The following is a 19296-nucleotide window of genomic DNA, read 5'->3' as shown; positions in this document are numbered from 1 at the left end:
AATTGAGGTTTTTTTCCTTCTTTCAAAAAGAGGTTGAGATAATAAATCTGCTAAGTTTACAAGTTTAACATGATTTCCACAGCTATGGCATTTTGTTTGTGAATTAATGACTATGTATTAAGGTACTGTCAGTCTTATTAAATAATCTGGGAAGATAATGTAGTTTTTGTCTCCTCAGTGGAATTGTCTTTTGGGTTTATGGTGGAATATTCTTTGTAACATTGTAATAATTGATTTCATATAACCTAGTTATTAAAAAGGAGTAATGTGAACCAATGATGTCTCTTTCTTACTACTTTTAGTAATATCCTTCTGCCACCTAGCACATAATATGTGCTGATATTTCCATTTCAAAGTAAGAGAGAGCAGTACCATTACCAGAGCTTTAGAAACTTTTTTGCCACTTTATAAATAATACAGGTATTATAGACTCATGTCAAAGCTTATTAAGCCCTGGCAAAAGATCAGTATCTTGTCAACCTTTAAACATCTACAATTACATAATGTTTTCACTGTCATCAAAGTTAACAGTTAATTCCAACTAATTCTAAACCTCAAGATTAAAATTAGTAACAACTAGAATGTATCAGTTTCTTAGATGTGGGGATGTCTACTTAGTACATATTTTGGCATAATTAATATCATTTTGAGAAAATTGTTCTTTTGTAATTAACAGCACATTTTAAAAAACAATATATGTGTGTATATATGTATATATATAAATAACACATATGTATATATGTATATTATATTGTTGTTACTGAAGATAGCAGCAGGTGTACTAAGCTGCCCCTTGTGGGAAAGAGTTACACATTAATTTTCCCAAAGCTGGACAGAAAATATTTTTTATCATGTTGATTTTGACCTGCAAATCACAACTTCATTTAGATCCTACTTGTATTTCCAATTTTTAAAGGGTAGGAGTTGGCTAAGGATGGAATCCTAAAATATAAATGTCCTTTTGCTGATTCTGTTAATAGATGAGTTATGGAATTGTCTGTTCATATAAGGGGCAAAATATTTATCTTTTGGTCCTAGCACAGCATGGTAATCAGGGATTTTGTCTATATCCAAAATAAACCTGTGGAAATAAAAAATATACATAGGTTTCAATGCTACAAATTACACAAAGGCATTATAGGTGAATGAAAAATGGCAGTTATTACCATTATAACTTCTGTTAGCTTTGAAGGTCACCTTTAGATTATCTTCTTGATTCTCCTTTTTTGCCAAAATTTAAATTATCCAGGTACAATGAACTGGGATAATCTAGAGAATAGGAAGATTTCTCCTTGTCTTCTAAAATATTATTGACCATAAGTTATGACTACAAATAAGATTTTTTTTTACTTTAGATGTAGACTTCCTATTTACATTATAAAACTTCTTTGGAACTAAACAGTTTGTATCTGAAAAAATTTCACTGAATGTATGCTTGTCTACAATAAATATTCACTATAACTGACTGAACAAATGTCTTGTTTTATTAACCTGATTTAATTTCTATTTCCTTAGGGTATTTCTTTAAATTGTTTAATATTGTCCATATTACATTAAATTACAAAACGTTCAAATTATCCTTTTTTTAATATTTATTTTTTAGTTGTAGTTGGACACAATACCTTTTATTTATTTATTTTTATGTGGAGCTAAGGATTTAACCCAGGGTCTTGCATGTGCTAGGCAAGCGCTGTACCACTGAGCCACAACCCCAGCCCCAGATTAACCTTTTATTAGTATGATTTATGTGGCACAAATCTGTGAATTCTCATTTTAGGTGGAAATATCCAATATAAGGTTTTATAATAGAAGTTGGTAGTATTATTCTTAAAATTCTGCTAATTTCTTCTGTGGTGTTCAGGAAACATAATTTATTAATTTTAGACAGTTATAACTTAATATGCAGAAGTTTATTTGCAAATTATGTAATTACTTCTATCCGACTGTAAAGAGATACCTATAATTATTTCAAACCATTATATTTTAGTGTGATATGACATAAAAATAACACAACTTTTTCCACATTATTTTTCTTTCATAAGAACATGATTTAAAATGAAATGTAGTTTAACTGGTATTGACATTCTTGATTTTAGCAGAGCTGAACTGTACCTGTATACTATTTTGTGCATACAGTTGACATGGAACATTTTCTGGAAAGCCTGTCTAGCAATGGTGAACATTTTAGATATCATGCCTTATTGACATTAATATCTTAAAATGAATGATTGAAGGTGAATTTTCGTAATTTTATATAATTTTAAAGAAGGAAGAACTTCAAAAACAGAACTGCAAAAATAATTTAAGCAGTTAGGTGTAAATGATGATGGCTCTTCTTAAAATATTTGTTAAGGCAGAAAAAGTAATAATTCAAGCTTTTTGTCATTATCCTTATGTTCTCAAAACAGTTAAGTGGGTGGTGTTTTTAATCATTTTTTTCTCTAAAAGTTCTTAAATTAATCAGGTGTTATTGGTTATTCAAAACTTGTATGTTGAGAACCAAATTATCAGAACAGTGAAAATTCATTTAATTTTGGTGGCATTAATAAATCAAGACTCTTTAGCTGGTGGAATATATGCGTTTGTTTTCAAAAGTCAGACATACAATAACAACTAGATTGTCAACACCAAAGATAATATATTGGTATATATGAACTTTGTTTAATATATAATGACTGGAAGAAAAATTACACCTTAAATACCAATTCCAAGTGTCACAATAACAAATAATACTTTTTTACTGGACAGCTCTTCAGTATGCAGGAAGAAATCCATCCCAAAAGACCATTAATAAGTATTGGACTCCTCAAACTGCCAAACTGAATTTTGATGATTTTTGTATAATTTTAAAGAAGGAAAAACCTACTTCAAAAGCAGAACTGCTAAAATCATTTAAGCAATTAGATGTAAATGATGATGGCTGTATTTTACATACTGACCTTTATAAATTTCTAACAAAGGTAAGATCTGTGAAACTGTTTTGTAATGTTCATATTTGCAAAACAACTGGAAATCTAGCTTTGGCTATCAAAGTTCCAATTAAAAATAATTATTTCATTTTCAGGTGAAATGAATCACATGTTTATTTATATAATTAGAGGTCCTTTGGATAAAAAGTTCTTTGTAAATAAGTATAAAATTGAGCCTGTGTTGCAGTCTTCTTATTCTCCTGCCCAATGGTCTTAAAAAATCAGAGATAGGTACATATGGGATAAGTAAAACAAAGTATAAATGGGTTAAGAAATCTGTTCTGTGTTTTGGTACATTGTCAGAAGAGACCGTTACTCTATATTCAATAATAGTTACAACTGATACAATGATATGTAATTGTTAAAATTTAGTAAATTAAAATTTAGCATATTTTCATAAAATATAATAAAAAATTGCTGTTTTATTATATATTACAATCTTATCATTGCTTGACATGATACTCATTCTGATTTATAACGAGGCTATATATTCACACTTATAGAAGAGATTAAAATGTATTTCCACAATCCCCATGAATAATAAAGTGGTAATCGTGTTGTTTTAAAATAAATCTTGTTTTATTTCAGAGAGGTGAGAAGATGACTCGAGAGGAAGTAAATGCCATAATAAATTTGGCTGATGTAAATGCTGATGGAAAATTTGACTATATTAAGGTACAAAAGCTCATATTGATGTAAATTTGCATTCTGAGTAGGGAAATTATTTTTATTTTTTCCCAGGCTTTATTAAGGTATAGTTGACAAAATTATATATATTCATAGAATACAGGTAACGTTTTGATACAAATATACATTGTTAAATGATCAAATCAAGGTAATTAACATCAAAAACGTTTTTTTTTTTTCTGTTTTTTGGGGGTAGTTTTTTTTTTTTTTGACAGTCTACCTCTTGCCACCTTTAGCCCCCACAAAAGTATTTTCTAAAGGGATACATCTTTTTAATATTGGCAATGACTCAGTTGTATGTTGTGTTCATTGTACTCAAAGTCATTCTCTTCAGTTGTACAATTGTGCTATGATGATTACATTAAAAATAGTACAGATTATGCATTCCTAATCCAAAAATCCAAAATCCAAATGGTCTAAAATCTGAAGCTTTTTTGAGTGTCAGAATGATGCCACAAGTAGAAAATTCCACACCTGACCTCATGTGCAGGGTAGCAGTCAAAATTTAAGCACAGTAAAAATGCCATATACAACTACTATCAGGGTGTGTATATAAGGTGTATATGAAACAAGTGAATTTCATATTTAGATTTGAGTTTTATCTCCAAGATTTCTCACCATATATGTGCGAATATTCCAAACTCTGAAAACATCCCAAACAGTTTTGGTTCCAACATTTTCAGATAAGGGCTGCTCAACTTGTATAACCAAGTTAAAATGTATGTGTGTGCACATACAGGCACATAACAAACAGAGATTCTCCTCAGAAATGTACCTTTTCTGCAATGACGAATCATAAAAATTATTTAGAACAAATGCAAGTCTATATATCTTGTAAAAAAAAATAAATCATTTCTCCTTGTGTAACATTTTATTTCCACTCAGAGTATGACCTCCTCATTGAATCATGACTGCATTTCACTAGGTCACTTGAGGCTGGTCAATCTGATTCAAGAAAATAAAATGAGTTCCCAAGTTCAATAAGAAATATATTCCATCTATCAGTCTATTCCTTGCCTACTAATGTGCATTTGCCTTCTTCTCCCAGATGTATGATTGAATGTTTTACCCACTGGACTACTTTTTTATTTCCTTTAGTTTTGTAAATTATATATGACAACCAATGAACAATGTCTCAAGACTACACTAGAAAAACTGGAGGTTGATAGTAAACTGAGGCGTCAACAGTTTGGAAGCCATGTTGAAAGGCCCCCTGAAAGGGACCCATCACCAGTAACAAAACAGTCACCTAGAATCATAAGAAAAAATGACCAGGAAACATTCTCAAATAAAGGTTTGTACTTTTACAAAAAGAATTTCTTGATCAGCAATGAAGGGTCATAACTCAAATAAAAATTTCTTTTTATCTCAGCTTATCAGTGATAAAACAAATGAGAATCCAACTTTTGTTAGCTACCATTTGTAGACTCTTAGCTGTAAAAATCTACTGAAGTAAAATTTTATTATAGAACTTGACTTGGCTATGCTCATTATATTTTTTTAAAACTAAAATTTCAGACTAAAAGGTGACATATTGAAGTGAGGAATCTTATTAGTAGCCCATAAATTAGGAGCCATTAAAGTCTGATAAATATAAAATTTTTGACTTTATTTCAATAGGAAGAACAAAGAGAGTAAAACTATACAATAGACGTTGTATACTACACTGTGTTTATAAACAAACTCCTTCTTACAACTTTTCATAATATTAGACCAAATAATATTACTTGTTACAGGTGACACAAGGAGTCCTTTGCTGTCAACAAGTAGAAAGTTCAAAACATCTGTTTCCTTCACAATTACCATGAGTGCTAATAGTAATCGAAACTCAAAGTTAACAGAGCCAAATGTAAAGGTATAGTATCTGAAATTAACATGAACTTTTAATGACAACAGTTGACATTAAATTTATTAGTAACTATCAGTGTGTATAGAGACCCAGTAGTTTGTGAAATAATTCTTTGAAGTTTTTCCTGTAGAATGCAGCATTTCTACCTGTAAGCTACTTGTAATGTTTTAAAGTATAAATAAGGAATATTACTTAAAGGGTTTTAGTTTGACAATGATGACTCTTGAATTTTTTAACTTGATGAGTAGAATATGTAATTATATACTTTGGCAAGCAAATTTTTGTTGTTGTTTAACAAATACTGTCCATAAGTATTTCTTATAAATAAATCATTCACTCAATATCAATTCCTGTGAGAGAAAGACAAGAAAGTCACTTTGCTAAGTCAATATTTGTTGAGTGTTAATATTGATCTTCTTCCTTTGTTTTCCCTTTCTAGACTCAACCTTTACTAGTTTTCTTTCAACAGAAAATAATAGCTACAGAAATATAAAACATTAACTGGAAACTGCTAGGATACATTAAAAATGTGCACCTAGAGACCTCTGTAAAAGGGGGAAAAATGGTTATGGCCACATACTATAACTGCTGTTAGAAAACTGAACTGATTGTTCTCAAGAGCTACATTTTTGTTTCAAATAACAACTCTGTATTTGTTATTGAACTCTGAAGTCCCTTATATCTTTAAATTGCTAGACAGTGACATTTGTTCTATATTAAAATTTTAAAACATTATCTCCAAGGAATTTGTTCAGACTGTTTAGGAATCTATACACCCTAAGCAATTTGGTGTGCATGTCCAACATGTTCACACAATATTTAGTGTCCCAACAATATTATTTTCCACCAATGGAACCTTTCTGTGTTTTGCAAATTTAAATGCTAATTAAATTAACTTAGTTAAGTAACTATGACTTATCTCTTTCAAAATATTTTGTAAATAAGTGTAATTTTATCCAGCACAAAGATTAGCATTTGCTATATTAAATAATAATAGACTTTTTCTCAGTGCCATAATTTTAATTTAGTGCACCCGAACAAATAATCACTAAACAAGTAATGCTTGCCAGCTATTTTGTTTAGTGTAAAATGTGGACCTTGAACTTAAAAAATAGATATTTTAAATTTGATTATTAATATTATATATCAAGGTAATATAGCATAGTATTTCACTTATTCATTCATTAATTTAACAAATATTTTTGATTGACTACTCTGTGCCATGCATTATTTTAGGTATTGATGAAGACTTTTGTAAAGAGACAGACCTAAACTTGAATCCTAGCTTTTTTCCTTAATAACTTGGCAAACTTGGATAAGTCTATCCTCAGCCCTTCTGAGTCCAGTTTCCTTATCTATATATTGGGAATATCAATATTTAGTGTGTTTTGGAAAGATTTAAGTCATCTAACAGATGTAAAGCATTTAGCTAAGTACCAGGTACAGAAAGTATTCACTTTAATAAAAAATAGCTTTGTTAATATTATGGAACTAAGGAATGGCTATAAGTCTTGATGGGATGACATGATGGAAGTATAATTTAAGAAAAGTTTTTCTAGTATTGTACACGGAGACCTCAAATTAGAGAGACTCTCTAGAGTTATCCAGATATAAAGTTATGATAGCATGGCCTAGCAAGGAAGGGGCAGATCTAATAGGTAATGTTGAAATTAGTCTGTAGGCCATAGCTTTTGTATAATAAGAGTCCACTTAAGTTTTGCATCTAAGGCACCGAAAATAGGGAATGATGCTGATGATAATTGGGAATTAGGTGAAAGTTACTAAGAGGATTTAATGATTAAAAGAAGTTAGCATACTGTCAACTTTTTAATTCTGTGAATTTCTTATAAATTTAATGTCATTTGGAGAATTTTGTTAGTCCTGTGTTTCTTACCTCTTTATATCCTGTTTCTGATCTCAGTATTTCCCTGTTATGTACTATCTGGCATTTCTTTTTTCTCTCTTTCTTTTTCTTTTCTTTTTTGGCACCAGGGATTGAACCCAGGACACTTACCACTGAGCGACACACTCAGCCATTTTTATTTTTTATTTTGAAACAGGATCTTTCCAGGTTACTCAGGGCCTTAATAAGTAGCTGAGGTTGGCTTTGAAGTTTCGATCCCCCTACCTCAGCTGCCCAAGCCACTGGAATTACAGGTGCATGCTACCATGCCTGATACTAACTGGCATTTCTTACACGAGCTTTAAAAATCTTTGTTTTTTTTTTTTTTTTTATTCAGCAGCATTCTGTTCTTTGTGATCATTTTACTCTGAAGTATTTTGTTTAATTTTATACATTTCTGAGTTTATCTGACAAGTACTTGGTTATAAAAATACAGAACAAATTTCTAAAAGGATGATTAATTTTCTTCAAATACCTTAAATCTACTTTAAACAAGTTTGGGTACTTTTCATCTTGAACAGAAAAGTATGGAATTGGGATATAGAATGGGATAGACTTCAGAAATTGAAAATTGTTGTAATAATTGTTGTAATGGTGTAATGGGGTAAGCATAAACCTGATTTTTTTTTCCTTTTTTTTTTTTTTTTTTTTGAGTCAGGAGTCTTGCTATTTTGCCCAGGCTGGTCTTGAACTGCTGGGCTTAAACAATACTCCTGCCTTAGCCTCCTGTGTAGCTGGGACTACAGGTATGCACCATGCTCAGTAGCCACATTTTAAAACATAAATTCATACAATTAATGAAGGGCTTGATTTATTGGAGGAAAATAAGAACTTTACAATGATACACGTGTATTACTTTCTATTGGCCATATTTAGGTACTGAATTACTATTCTTTTTTTTTTAATCCTAAATTCTGTCCATTTTCTTAGGTTCTATAATGTTTAAGGAATGTCAGGAATTTTCTGTTGAGAGAGGAATAGCTTCAACTTCCTTGCTAAGGCAGTCATGACTAAAATTAGAGTAGACCCTAAACTATGAGTTGTAAACTCCTGAGATGCAGTGCTTCCCGTATTTAGACTTTTAACTAGAATATGCCTAAATACATGTGTTACACATTTGTGTATTGTACATTTATATGCACATACAGCACATATACAGCCTATATGTTATAAATGTCTATATATATTATATAGAATATATAATAACATATATCGTGTTATGTGTGTTTACCATATTCATGTGTTGTATACCACATATATTTTATAACAAGTCTCTTTACATAACAAAACAGATATAATCATTTCAAACTAAAAATAGGTCAGTCTATTAATTTTTTTCATAAAATTTATGAAATTGTGCCAAATAGTTTTGTTACAGTGGTTTCTTTTTCAAAATGTTCATCAGTTTAACCTGTGAATTGGGAGAATTCACATCAATTTTTCTCTTTATAAATTTATTTAACCTTTTAAGTATTCTTAAATACTAACAAAAAATTTACTCTTTTTACCTACTTGTTTTAACATTACTAAAAGCATAGGATATCTTTATAAAAACAACAGTGATGAAGATAAGTTTCATCTGACAAAATCAGGGGCAGATCTACTGCTTACTAATTCTTCTCACCTAAAATTTTGATAACAATGCATTAGTCATATCAGAACAATGAAGTTCACTACAGTAATTTAAAAAAATGTAATTTTACTGGTATATTTGTTTTGATAGCTGTTTTCCACTTTAAAATGTGTAATTTGTGCTTTTCAGCATTCCCTTATATGTTATGAATGAAAAATAAATAAAGTTGTTTACATTTATATAAATTTACTTGAATTAGTAGAATATAGCACCACCTCTTGCCCTATATAAGAATTACAAGCTATTGTTTTATTTCTGCTTTATTTTGTCAAAAAGTATACATGAAATTTCATACTCTATTATTCTAAAATTTTAAAAAAACTTATAGTGTCCTTACATTTTTCCCATAATTCTCAAACTTGTCAACTTAATATATAATCCTTTCAAATTCATTTATTTGAATGAGCCACCAATTAATTAGTACTTTTTTGTTTTAATTTGTAAAATATTTGTCAGAGAAAAAGTATTGAGTGATTGAAAGTCTTATCTAGTTTCAAGGAAATTTTAAGTTGAAAGAGCATTGTATAGGGCTGGGGTTGTGGCTCAGTGGTAGAGCATGCTTGCCTAGCACATATGAGGAGTTGTGTTCGATCCTCAACACCATATAAAAATAAATAAAAGTATTGTGTCCACCTACAACTAAAAAAAAAATAAAAAAAGAAAGAGCATTGTATATTTATTAACTCTGAAATATCTTAAGAAATCAAATGTTTCCTTTTGAACAGTGGAGCTATAAATTCTCCAAGTAATGTTATTTACTACCCAGAACAGTTTAATTTTTATACTGAAGTTGAGTTGGTATCAATCATGTGGCATTTGTCTTATTCCTATAATAGCTGCTGTTCTACCATTTTCCATCTTATTAACCTATAGATAATATTGTAATATATAGGTAGGCAGTCTTTCCATAGTAATTTACAAATTCCCTTCTACTATTGTATTATTTTATGAAATTGGAACTTAGGAAGATTTCTAATATTTAACTTCTTCCCAGCTAGATTTTTATAAAGTCATCTTCTGTCAGTCTGTGTACTGCCCCTAAAGTACCATCAGCTATGGAAAAATCCTTCTATCTGAGTTTCCTCAGTGGTACAAATTATATTTACTACTCACTATAGATATATATACCAATAGATGCATTAATTTCATTTAAACAATTAGGAGCTACTATACCATAATTACAGTGCAAGTATAGGAAATGTTGCAGCTACTAAAATTATGGGATTTTTTTTCTTATTAAGAAAACTAAATAAGTTTATCTTGATACTTAAATGCATGGGTAATTTGAATAATAAGCTTCATTACACTTTCTTATAATAACATCATAAACAAGAAGTTTCTATTAAAAACTGTCTTTAGAAAATCATGGCAGATATTTAAATGTGAAGTAAAACTTAGAATATAACTGGTAGACTAGAGAGAAAATAAGACCTACTTTACACCTTTGGTTTTGCTATCAGTGAGAACTGTGGCATTTACCTACCATTTTATTTTTCAGACTTTTTTTTTTATCAGTCAAAAAGGAAGTATGCAACTGGCTTGCTTTTGAGATTCTCTCTAACTTTAATACAGGTTGAGCATCCCTATTCTGAAAATCCCAAATGCTACAAAATCTGAAACTTTTTGGGTGCCAACATGATAAGCACAAGTAGAATATTCCACATCTGATCTCATGTGAGGGGTACAGTTAAAATGCAGACACCCTAAAAATTTTATATAAAATTATATTCAGGCTATGTATATAAAATATATGTGTTTTGGATGTGGTCATGCACACCTGTCATCCTAGCAATTTAGGAGGCTGAGTAAGGAAGATTTCAAGCTTAAGGCCAGCCTTTGGCAATGTGGTGAGACTGTCTCAAAAAAAGGGGGGTGGTGGCTGAGGATGTAGAACAATGCAAAGTTCCCCTGGAGTCAATCCCCAGTACAAAAATAAATAAATAAATAACATACTAAACAAAATGAATTTCATGTTTAGACTTGGATCCCATTCCTTATGTATATACAGATAGTCCAGAATCTGAAAAAATCTGAAATCTAAAACACTTTTAGTGTCGAAGTTTTAGATAAGGGATACTCATCAACCTGTATTTGTAACCATAAATTATTATCCCTTACCATTCCAGATAGATAAATATAAAATATATATTTATAAAATGAAATTCCATCTGATAATGGTATAAACAAAATTGATTGAAAGGAAAACATTTAATACCAGAATCAGTTCAAATTGTCTCAAAGAATGATTTGTCTAAAATACCCGTATAAGGATATCTTTTCTTTCTTGCCTTTAAGCAGTCATCATTTTCCAAAGTTGTACTGATTATGTTAATAGAAAGAATAAATCTGACATAACTTTCCTATGTACATACATGAATATACCACAATGAATCTCAACATCGTGTACATCCACAAGACTGGAATCCTAATTAGAATAAAATATATTCCATGTTTGTACAAATATGTCAAAATAGTCTATTGTCGGGTATAACTAGAAAGAACAAATTAAAAACAGAAATTGACAGGGAAGCTAAATGATAATCTGTGCATATTCTTACTTATTAGTAATCGAACTTTTAGCTCAAGCTCAAGTGTGAACCTCACTGTGTTAAAGATAATAAAAAGTTTTGTATTTGGTACCCTGATAGTATATTCTTTTAGAAACATGATTGAATGGTAAAAGCATTGATCCAAAGTCTTGCACTCTAGAACTGCTATTTCAGTAAACTCCTTCTTAAACTTTGAGCTTGTATAACCTTTGTTTACCTCAATTTCTGTTTATTAAAATGACTAATTAGCTCAGTGGCAGAATGCTTGACTAGCATATGTGAAACCCTGGGTTTAATGCCCAGTATAGGAAAAAAAAAAGACTCTTAATTCATATCTAATCCACATTACCTCATAGGAATATATTTGAAATATCATATATAATGACATATTTGTGTCATTGGCACTATACTTAAGATTAATTCAAATAATTTGTTATATCTTAATTTCTCAGAGTTAAAAATACACGTTTTATGCCCCAAAGTTGTGATAGTGCATGTGATTAATGACTAATGAAACTTGGCCTATTAAAACAACTCACCAGTTAGTTTTAGTAATGTTCACCAGTTAGTTTTAGTAATGTTCATAGTTCAACAGTAATGATCAAATCTTAAGATCTTAAGTTTAAGAAGAAATCTTTAAAAAGATAAAAATACATGTGAAAAACTTAACATTGTTGATAATTAAGCAAAAATAAAATAAAAGGAAATAGAGAAAATATATGGAAAGAGTGGTTGATATCTAAAATAGTCAAAAGAATTTATTAAAATAAGTAAGAAAAATGCCCAGTCTGCAGTACATCTCTGAGAATAGGAGATGAATAAACAGTTCTCATGAAAGGAAACAAATACAATAAACGTAGGGGAAATGTTCAGTATTACAAGAAGTAAGCAGAGAAATTAAAATTAATATAAAAGTACTACAGTATCATTTTTTTGTTAGAAAATACTTGTAGCATTTAAAATATATAGAATGAATGTTTTATGTATCCATACCTTGATTAAGAAGTCATCTCTCATCATCCCCCAATTTTTTTCATAACACAGTATGGATCAAGTAATGGTAAAAATTATTATAGTATATGTCACTGGTGGTCTTGTAAAATTAGCATCATTGTTTTACAGAGCAATGTGGGAATACATGTCAAAACACTTAAATTATAGATGCTTTTTTTCCTAAAAGTTCTCAGGGAAATAATTCATCAGAAGAGAAACGTACTATTTTAGCATTATCTATGTTAATGAGAAATTGGAAATAACAATCACCCAACAATTTAGAAATAGTTAAGCAAATAATGATATGTCCACTCAATTTTTAATCATAGACCCAGCTAATCGAAAAGGTACAGTTCTGTAGCATTAAGCACATTCACACTGTTGTGCAACCATTAGTACTTTCCATGTCCAAGGCTTTGTTATTTGAAACTTGGCCTATTAAAACATAACTCATCCATTTCTTTTTCTCTCAGCCCCTTGAAACCACCATTCTACTTTCTGATTTTGACTATTCTAGGTACTTCCTATAAGTGGAATCCTATAATATTTGTCTCTTTGTGTCTTGCTTAGTTCACTTAGCTTAATGTCTCTTTCATCCATGTGTTATAGCATGTGTCAGAATTTCATTCCATTTTGGGGTTAAAAATATGTAAATGTATGAATATGCCATACTTTGTCTATGTATTCATCCATTAATGATGGACATTAGAATAATTTCACCCCTTGGCTATTGTGACCAGGGTTGCTATGAAAATTGATGTACAAATATCTGTTTTGAGTCCCTGCTTCCAATTCTTTCAGATGTATTCCCAGAAATGGAATTACTAGATCATATGGAATTCTATGTTTAATTTTTTTTGAGGAATTAACATACCCTTTTCCACAGTGGCTTTACCATTTTATATTCTTATGAGCAATGCACAAGGGTTCCAGTTTCTCCACATGCCCACCAATACTTCTTATTTTCTTTCTTTTCTATTCTTTTTATCTTTCTCCTTGTATTATAACCATTCAAATGAGTGGTAAAGTATTATCACATTATGGTTCTGATTGGACTTTTCCTAATGGTTAGTGATGGTTGGTTGCACATCCTTTCAAGTGCTTATTGGTTGTCTGTATATCTTTAAAGATATACAGTTCATTCAGTTCCTTTGCCCATTTTTAAAGATCTGGTTCCTTTGGTTTTTTTTTTTCCTTTATACATTTACAAGTTTTAATTGACATAATAATTGTACATTTTTGTGGAGTAGAGTGTGATACTTCAATACATATACTCAAGGTAAAATCAGGGTAATTAATATTTTGTTGTTGTTGATTTTTAGTTCTTTATGTGTTCTGGATACAATTTCCTTTTCAGATATTTTCAAATAATTTTCCCCATTACATGAGTTACCTCTTTACTTTTTTAATAATGTCCATTGAAGCACAAGTTTTTAGTTTTGCTGAAGTCCAGTTTACCTAATTTTTCTTTTGTTGCCTGTGCTTTTGGTGTCACACAAGTAATCATTGCCAAAGAGAATGTCAGCTTTCCCTCTGTTTTCTTAAAGTTTTGTAGTTTTAGTACTTATCTTTAGGTTTTCCATCCATTTTGAGTTAATTTCTCTATTTGGTATAAGGGCTCAAATTCATTGTTTTTCATGTGGATATTCAGTTTCCCAGCCCCATTCATCGAAAAGACTGTCCTTCCCCTTATTTTATGGTCTTGGCACCCTTGTTGAAAATTATTTGATCACATATTTGAGTGGTTACTTCTAGACTGTCCATTCTATTCTATTGGTTTATACGTCTGTCTTTATGCCAGCACCACACTATTTTGATTACTGTGGTTTTGTAGTAAGTTTTGAAAAGTGTGACTCTTCCAACTTTTTTTTTCAGTAGCAGAATATTTTGAATATAAGATTAGAAACTAAAAACAAAAACATAAAATGATATTTGTTAGAATGTAAAAACATACATCTCTGTAAAGGTCACTATTAGAAAGGACTATATAGAAATCAGAGTAGGATGTAAAATTATAGGGATTTTTTTTCTATTTTATATTTCTTATTTTAAATGTATTAAAATATTAAAATAATTTTACATGGAAAATGATGCATAAGTATATGTTAATATAATGTAGTCTTTAAAAATGAGCAAGAAATTAATTTCAATGTAAATTATTTTTGGCCTTGCTTTTTCAGTGCCATCGTAAATCTTTCTATAATGGATTAAAAATGATTGTGATGTTATTGTTATAGAGCTAATGCCTGCCCTTTGTATAGTTATCAATTTTATTAAAGCCTTGAGCCTAATATCTATATGTCTTTACAAATATCATTTAAAATCTTTCTTTATAAAATCACTTCAAAGCCTCATTAGCACTCTATTTTTGGCATTATGAATAGAACAGAAATATGTCTTAGACTAGTTAGGCAAGCCTACTAATGATAAAGTGAAAAGCATTTTGCATACATGGTACAGTTTCTCAGTTTCAATAAAGAATTCTTGCTCTCCAGAAAGAATATAGCTCAGTTGGTAGAGTCCTTGCCTCATATGACAAGGCCCTGGGTTCAGTCCCCAGCACTACACAAAAAAACAATAACAACAGCAAAATTCTTTACTTTCTGTTCAATGTGCCATTTTCAAATTTTACTTAATTCTAGTTATAAGATTCTTTATAGACACATTATTTCAGACTAGGAGAAGTTATTTATCTAGACTACGAAGTAATGGAAGCAATATAGAAAGGTCTTTCTTCAAAATGATATTTTATATTTATTAGCATAATTCTGTAGCTATGAAACTTTTATTCAGTGTTCTTCTAGTCACCTGGATTTGAAGTATTTACTTTGGTTGTTGTAAACTTTATCTTTAAATACAATATCACTTTTTCTTTCAATACATTTGTTTTAGTATTTCTTACTTCTTCATTCTTACCGTGATCCCAGCAGTACTCTTAAATTATTACACACATATATATTTATTGCTGTGCTTCAATACTTCTTCCACTTTGGTGAACTTTGTTTTTCTTATTTATTCTCCATTATATAATTTTCAAATGATGTTGATTCTTCATTGCATAGTTCACTGATTGCTTACTCAGTTTATAGCAATGTCACCCCTCCATTAATCAGACCATATGTATTTGTTGAGCACCTGCAATATGCCAGTTATGACTAATTTCTGTCATGCCTATTACTTTCCTAAGTTGCACATTCTTGGAAACACTTAATAAATGTTGTTTGAATATTATTGTTTTTCATTTCAGGACTGGCAATACGTACAATCAAAAGGCTGCTTCTTCTTAGAAGAGGATGGCGAAATCATTAGTCATCAATACAGGATGCAAATAGCTCAAAAGTCCATGATTTATCTAACAATTAAACCATTAAATCTGAGTCAAGTTGAAGGCAAGTTTAAATTTTCTATTTATTTTTTAAAATATCAACTTGTACCCTCTCTTAAAACATTTATATGAGTACTTAGTAGTCTTTGTTAGTGAAGAAAATAATCTGCCTAGGTAAGAAACAAATAATTATGTTGCAAGAAAGATATTGTTACTTTATACATTGACTGTATTACCAGTTGCTTTGTGTTTCTCTTTGTGTTTAAAGCATGTCTTATTAAAATAAAATGTTACCTGTTTCTTCATGATATAGAATTAATGTTTATATGCTAATTAATCTTAGTCTTTTCCATTTATTATTTTAAAATTAATATGTCTAACAGAAGTTCTATAGGAGCATAATTTGGGATATGAAACTGCAAGTAATTTTGGGGGGGAGAAGTACTTGGGATTGAACTCAGGGGCACTTGACCACAGAGCTATATCTCCAGACCTATTTTGTATTTTATGTAGAGACAGGGTCTTACTGAGTTGCTTAGCACCTCACGTTTGCTGAGGCTACCTTTGAACCAACAATCCTGCCTCGGCCTTCCAAGCCACTGGTATTATAGGCATGTGCCACTGTGCCTGACTTACAAGTAATTTTTAATACCTTTGAAGTCCATGTCTGTGACTGAGACAATCTTTATTAATAATCTTTACATTCTTTTTTAGTTAAAAATTAGTAATTTCATGCCATCTAAAAAGTTTATTAAAACTGGGCTGGGGTTCTGGGATTGTGGCTAAGTGGTAGAGCACTCGCCTAGCATGTGGGAGGCCCTGGGTTCGATCCTCAGCACCACACACAAAAATAGATAAATAAAATAAAGATATTGTGTCCAACTACAACTGAAAAATAATTTAAAAAAAAATTGGGCTGGGGATATGGCTCAGTTGGTAGAGTGCTAACGTTGTATGCACAAAGCCCTGGGTTCAATCCCCAGCACCACACACAAAAAAACTTTTGATATAGAATTTTTAATCAGTGAAAGATGTCTCTAGGGATGCTTTGCCCAAATATCCTTTTATATTGATTGTTCCAAGTCAATCTTTTATGTTTTCATATAAACATTTTATTGCTAGAGGGAGTTTCCCCCACCTCCTAAAGCAGTGATTTTGAAAATTTTCCCTGTATGTTTTGTCATTTACTTAAAATACAATATAGTTGATACTTTAAAATAATAATTTCAGTAGTAATTTTTCAGAGGTGAATCAAGATAGTCATGCAAATTTAGCCTTAAGTCTCTGTATTCTTATGAATTATTCTTTTATTCATTTATTTATTAAGCATTTATTGAGAGACTTATATGCCAAGTATCAATTTAGGTGTATCAGAGTACAAAAAAAGACAAAAATAACACTTCTCATTAACTTATGTTTTAGTGAGGGTATCAATACATAAATGTAATAAATAGGAAAAAGCATGAAATGTTAGAAAGTAATAAGTGCTATGGGAAAAAACTCAGAGGGGAAAAGGGTGTGAATGTTTATGGTAAGTGGGTTGCTGTTAAAAATGGAGTCAGTCTATGCTTTGTTAAGAAAGTGATGTATGATCTCAGTGACTTAGGAGGCTGAGACAGGGAGGTTGCAATTTTGAGGCCAGGCTCAACAAATCAGTGAGGCCCTAAGCAATGTGGTAAGGCCCTATCTCAAAAAATAAAAAAGACTGGGGTATAGCTGAGTGGTAAAGCACTCTGGAGTTCAATCCCTAATACCAATAGATAGATAGATAACAGACATATGAGCAAAGACTTTGAAACAGGTTTATCAATTATCAACTGATTCATAACAAAGTTTCCCAAAACTCAGTGACTTAAAAACAATTGAATATTTGTTTACTCTATATGTGTAGTAGATAGTTTTTATAGTCTGAACCAGGCAGGCTTGGCTTTTCTCTGTAGGGCAATCTCATATATCTGTGGTCAACTACAGGTTAGTTTATGGCTGGCCTTTGCTGATCTTGGCTGGGTTCTTTCCTGAATATAGTGTCTCAGCTGGGACAGCTTGACCCTGCTTCAGATGACTTCTCATCCTCCAGTAAGATAGCCTGTCCTTGTTCTCATGGTGTAACAAGAATCTACAAAAGAAAAACAGAAAGCACAATAGGATCTTCTGAGGTCTAGGCTCAGAACTGGTACAGTACACAGGCGAGTTCAGATTAATATTGTAGGGAAATAGACTTGATCTTTGATGGAGGAGCCACAAAATCACATTGCAAAAGGCTGTTAATACTTGAGGGACAGCCATTTTGCTGTCTTCCACAGAAGGCAAACAAATAAGTTTTATGGGTGTAGGGGTGGTGAAAAGGATGGGTGGAGGAGGAGGCAGAGCATTCCAGGTAGAGAAAGTACTGCATGCAGAGGCTTGAGGTGAGAGTATGCTGGTGTTGGAAGAATGGAGGCTAGAGTGTCTGGAATGTAGTTGGTAAGAAGAAAGTAATAGGAAATCAAGATGAGGAGGAACAAGGACATAAACTGGAAGGGATTTTTTTTCCCCTAGTGAGGACTTGGGCTTTTACTTAGAGAAATGAAGTTTTCCTTATGACTAGAATCAAAATTTTCTCTTTATCATTGATTTTTCAAGCAGTTTGAATATATAAGTGTTTTTTTTTGTTTTGTTGTTGATATAATTGTTTTGATTGGTGGATTTAATTGTTTGGCATTTATTCTGCGGAGGGTTCTCTGACCTTTTTGGATTTGTGACTTCTTGTCTTTCATTTTGTTTAGGAAATCTTCCTTTATTTCTTCAAATATTTTTTTGCCCTCTTTGTTCTTCCACTGGTTGATGCCTGACATCTCTTCCTTTGCTACACCACCACAGATAAGCCAGTGCTTATATCCAGGTTTCTCTTTTGAAAAGACTGTCTTTCAGGCTGCTTAGTTGCCCTATGACCTCAAGTCTGATGAGTTCAAGAAAAGTTATAATTTTTTAAATATTTATTTAGTTGTAGATGAATATACAGTATCTTTATGTATTTTTATGTGGTGCTGAGGATTGAACCCACTGCCTTACACATACGAGGTAAGCACTTTACCACTGAGCTACAGCCTCAGCCCCAAGAAAAGATATAATATTGTAGTTTACTCACTTTTTCTTATTGTTCGAGCAATACTCTTAGTTTTCTACTGCACTAGAAGATCATGAGTAGAAGGCAGGATATATTCTGACCTATATTTCAGCAAGAGCAGTCAGATTGATCTTTTGTTTGTTTTTATTTTTTTATTTTTTGTAGTTGTAGATGGACAGAATGTCTTTATTTTGTTTGTTTATTTTTATGTGGTGCTGAGGATTGAATCCAGTTCCCCACACGCGAAGGCAAGCACTCTGCCACTGAGCTACAGCCCCAGCC

General features: G+C 31.1%; 1 protein-coding gene across 4 annotated transcripts in view; it reads left to right on the top strand.

The window, feature by feature from the left end:
- EFCAB7 (EF-hand calcium binding domain 7) overlaps nt 1-19296 on the top strand; it is a 59609-nt gene that overhangs the window by 16348 nt on the left and 23965 nt on the right. For all 4 annotated transcript variants that reach the window (XM_081305685.1, XM_081305683.1, XM_081305682.1 and 1 more), the window contains 5 exons: nt 2749-2960; nt 3558-3644; nt 4755-4950; nt 5393-5511; nt 15831-15972. In XM_081305685.1, coding sequence (XP_081161811.1) covers nt 2749-2960; nt 3558-3644; nt 4755-4950; nt 5393-5511; nt 15831-15972 — 756 coding nt within the window. The remainder of the gene's footprint in view (nt 1-2748; nt 2961-3557; nt 3645-4754; nt 4951-5392; nt 5512-15830; nt 15973-19296) is intronic.

The sequence above is a fragment of the Spermophilus citellus genome, assembly GCF_964194105.1.
Source record: "Spermophilus citellus genome assembly, chromosome: 9".
Taxonomy (NCBI): Eukaryota; Metazoa; Chordata; class Mammalia; order Rodentia; family Sciuridae; genus Spermophilus; species Spermophilus citellus.
This window is presented reverse-complemented; position numbering and strand designations above follow the sequence as displayed.